A 4,546-nucleotide genomic window follows, 5' to 3' on the forward strand; every position below is an offset into this window, starting at 1 on the left:
GATTAATATTTTGGTGGAAACGTATAGGTCTTCTAATTCATCTCTAGCTGTGTCAGTTGCATCTAATTTCTCGATCAAAGTCTGAAAAGCTAGGATTTGTTTAAAATATGATTCTAAAATACCTAGTCGACATTTCAGTTCTGGTTGTGAAAGCGAATTGCTCTTTCCTTTGACGAACGCCTTGATCCTTGAAATGCTCGCTTTCGTCGAGGCTCGCTGTTGTTTTAGTTCTGACAGTTCTGCCGTAGTGGTTGGCTCTGCCGTTGCCATTGGAACAGTTGTAGATACCTGGGAACAGCAAAGGATTTGACGAAGTCGAAAACTCACAATAGCAGCAGCGAACTTTACGAAATTGAACTGCTCTTACGGTGGTTGTTGTCAGACGCGACGTTGACGAACCCGCACACTAACTGATTGGAAGCAAATAATAACCAGTAATCAACAAGTAAAGTTATCTTGTTGTTGTTGTAATTGTTGAACGCGACCTTGATGCAGCCACGAGGTTCTATTTGGCGCTTAGCGGAACCGAAGCCAAGAACCATAGAATGCACACTAGTACACACGTACGATAGTATGTAGTATAGATATACGATATTATTATGGTTAACACACGTTAGATATATAACTGTTTAGGAGCAATACTCACACGCGCACATTATAGTTACAAATTAACCAAAAACAATAAAAGCGAAAGTATGTACAATCAACAAGTAAAGGTATCTTGTTGTTGTGAATTTAACTGTCGAGCGCGATCTTGATGCGGACACGAGGTTCTATTTTGAGGTTAGCGGACCTAAACCGAGAACCACCAATTGGACAATAGTATATACGTACGATAGTACATATGTAGTATATATATAGACGTACGATATATTATAATAGTTAGCACGCGTTAGCTATATAACTGGTTAGAAGAAATATTCACACGCGCACTTTAATGGTTACAAATTAACCAAAAACAATAAAAGCGAAAGTATGTACAATCAACAAGTAAAGATATCTTGTTGTTGTGAATTTAACTGTCGAGCGCGATCTTGATGCGGACACGAGGTTCTGTTTTGAGGTTAGCGGACCTAAACCGAGAACCACCAATTGGACAATAGTATATACGTACGATAGTACATATGTAGTATATATATAGATGTACGATATATTATAATAGTTAGCACGCGTTAGCTATATAACTGGTTAGAAGAAATATTCACACGCGCACTTTAATGGTTACAAATTAACCAAAACCATTAAAAGCGAAAGTATGTACAATCAACAAGTAAAGATATCTTGTTGTTGTGAATTTAACTGTCGAGCGCGATCTTGATGCGGACACGAGGTTCTGTTTTGAGGTTAGCGGACCTAAACCGAGAACCACCAATTGGACAATAATATACGTACGACAGTACACAGAATAGCACTATTCAATTTGCCAAAAGTCCTGTCACGGTCGCCAATGTAAATTATAAGCGTTTTTATAATTGGGTTTTGTGATCTTTATTTGATTTTATTTAATTTATACAATTGAATTTATATAATTTCGGTTATTGATTGTTTAATTACTTTAAATAAAATCAATGTGAATTATAAGCGTTTTTATAATTGGGTTTGTGATCTTTAATTGATTTTATTTAATTTATACAATTGACTTTATATAATTTCGGTTATTGATTGTTTAATCACTTTTTTGTGTGTACCCGTGTGTTGACACGTTCGCGATCGAAAAACAAGAGACAGAATCAAACCAACGGAGTTTACTTGCAGCCAAAAAATATAACAAAAAATTGCTCATCTCGAGCGCAAAAAACAAAAGGCAATAAAAACAAGAATTAGAACCGTTGGTTTGATTACATCTTATACAGGGTTAGTTAGATAAATTAATTAACCATATATTAACCATATAAATATTATATATGAATTATATAATATATTAATTATAATAATTTAATTATACAATATGTGATTTACAATAGATTAAAATATAATAAAATATAATATATAAATCATATAAGACATCAATTATAATAATTCTACAGAATCCTACAATATTAACAATTTGACTTTAACCGCTCTAACAGATAATTTTATCAATTTCTTCAGACTGTATTTTGTCGACCAACCAAATAAAAATATGCGCGTGTAATGTAATAAATAAATTTGGTCTTCCGTACGCGCGCACAAAAGTCATGACGTCTTGAATATATTTTTGCATATGACATGGAATACCAATATATATATATATATAACAAAGTTAATAGATTCAAAACACAATGGCAAATATATTCAGTAATACAAATATTTAAGCACAAACGCCGTGCACACGCAAAGACGACCAGAAAAGAACTGCGGCTCTGCTCAAGCACGTCAAAAAGCACTGTTGTATTTCTGACAACCAATTACCGGGTACTTATCCTCAGCTACCGACTACTTTACATAAATATATTATTATATTGTATGACAGGATTGCATATAATGAAAATATAAAAAAAAAATGTGTTTTTCTTTTATTATGTTATTTAAAATTTAATTCCTGGATTGCTTCAGGATCAGAATTCTTTACGAAGTTATTAAATTTCTTCTTATTAGAATTAGCAACAAAAAATCTGCTCATTAGTAGGCATCCGAGAATGGCGAGACAAAAATAAAAAAAAGAAATTTTGTGTAAGCTGCTTGAGCTCAATTTCAAATCTGAATTTTATTAACAATTTTCCAAACTATTTATACAAAATATTTTACTATAATTTACAATATTTTTCCTAATAATTTTAATTGCGGCACATTCAAGTGTGTCATATCGACATGTGCAGAATAGTAGCACAGAAAAGAAAAGTGTCAAATAGCAATTGTATACTTGCTATGACCAAATATTCTACTTGCATTGCGGTGGTTCGCATTACATATTACATTGGTTAACATAAAATAATTTGTGCATAAGCACTTTCAAAAATACATAAAATAATTTATTGTTTGTTTTTGTTTACATTGGTTGCGCTATATACAACATAATCAATAATATCAATAGTTTTCTTCAATAATTCAAGTTATTCATAATAATTATTTAGAATTACAATGTTTATATTCGTTATATTTACTTCACAAAAAAGTATGTAATATGGTAAGAAACAATGTAGAAGAAAAAAAATCCAATAGAAAAAAAATTGAGCTTGTAGTAAAGAATGCAATAAAATATAAGTTTTTAATAATTTTATTTTAAAGTTTCTTTTCAACTAACAATTATGTTGCTTCGATAACAACGAACTTAAAACTTGAACGTATGTGTTTTAAGAAACAGGATTGTCAAATTTTTATTTGATTTGTGATTTATTAACTTCTGTTTTTGATGATGCCACATGAGCGCCACATCACTCCCCCACCAGTGGTTGAGTAGAAACGATGCCACGTTATATGTACTTGATCCTATGTCAAAAATCTGACAGGTAATCGAATAACTCTGCCACTGGATGCGCTATGACCAGAGTTGAGCTCCTGCTGAGGTCTTCGTATAGGTTGTGCATCTGGACTTGACTGAAGTGAAATATATCGTGACAACTGTGTGTTTGATTCGATTTCTTCATTCAACAAGTAAGCCGCCTTCACTCTATCAATGCTCACTTGGACAGGTCGGTCTTTGATTAAAATGGTAATAAGCTTACGATCACGCCGTATCACTTTGTATGGTCCGTCATAAGGTGATTTCAAGGGAGGTCGAACGTTATCATCCCTTAGGAACACGTGTGAACACGTCTGCAGGTCTCGTTGAACGAACGTTTTCGCTTTTGCATGATTTGAACCTGGAACCGGACATAATTGATCCATGGTCTCCCTAAGAAAAATTGCGAATTCGGAGTCACATCCGATGTGAGACGTCTTCTCAAAGAATTCTCCTGGAAGCTTAAGAGATGTACCATATACCATTTCCGCTGGACTAGCTTGGATGTCGTCTTTGAACACACTCTGTAAAGCCAGCAATATCAGTGGTAATTCCTCTGTCCACCTTTGATTAGACTTACACTTCAGTGCAGCTTTTAGTGTTCTATGAAATCGTTCCAGAATTCCGTTCGAATGTGGATGTCGCGAACTTGTACGTAGATGTTTAGTACCAATCAACTGCATAAGTTCAGCGAACAACTTTGATTCGAACTGCCTCCCTTGATCTGTAGTGATCTCTGAAGGAACGCAATAGTGTGAAACCCATCCCGTGATGAACGCCGCAGCTACTGTGTCTGCACTAATGTCCATAATGGGAATAACAACAGGCCACCGGGTAAATCGATCTATGCATGTCAGGCAGTAGCTGTATCCGTCTGATGGTAGTAATGGCCCCACGATATCAAGGTGTACTGCTGCAAATCGCCGGTCAGGTGCCTTGAAGGTTCCGAGTACTGTTTTGTTGTGTCTATCTATTTTAGCTCGCTGGCATTGTGGACATGTTTTTACCATTTTTGCTACATCCCTTTTAATGTTTGGCCAGACAAATCGTTCACTGATCAGTTTTGCCGTGGCCTTGCTGCCTGGATGACCTAAGTTATGTATGGTGTGAAAAACTTGTGAACGA

At 34.8% G+C, this 4,546-nt stretch overlaps 1 protein-coding gene across 1 annotated transcript; it reads right to left on the reverse strand.

Moving 5' to 3' along the window:
* Nucleotides 1–3,408: 3,408 nt before the first annotated feature.
* LOC119664297 lies at nucleotides 3,409–4,230 on the reverse strand. The gene has a single exon (XM_038073809.1). The coding sequence runs from the start codon at nucleotides 4,228–4,230 to the stop codon at nucleotides 3,409–3,411; it is 822 nt and encodes a 273-aa protein (XP_037929737.1).
* Between the last annotated feature and the right edge of the window lie 316 nt (nucleotides 4,231–4,546).

The sequence above is a fragment of the Teleopsis dalmanni genome, unplaced genomic scaffold (assembly GCF_002237135.1).
Source record: "Teleopsis dalmanni isolate 2A unplaced genomic scaffold, ASM223713v2 unscaffolded_contig_1721, whole genome shotgun sequence".
Taxonomy (NCBI): Eukaryota; Metazoa; Arthropoda; class Insecta; order Diptera; family Diopsidae; genus Teleopsis; species Teleopsis dalmanni.

Coding starts and splice junctions, on each gene's coding strand:
- LOC119664297 (XM_038073809.1), bottom strand. CDS start 4,230: ATGGACATTAGTGCAGACACAGTAGCTGCGGCGTTCATCACGGGATGG.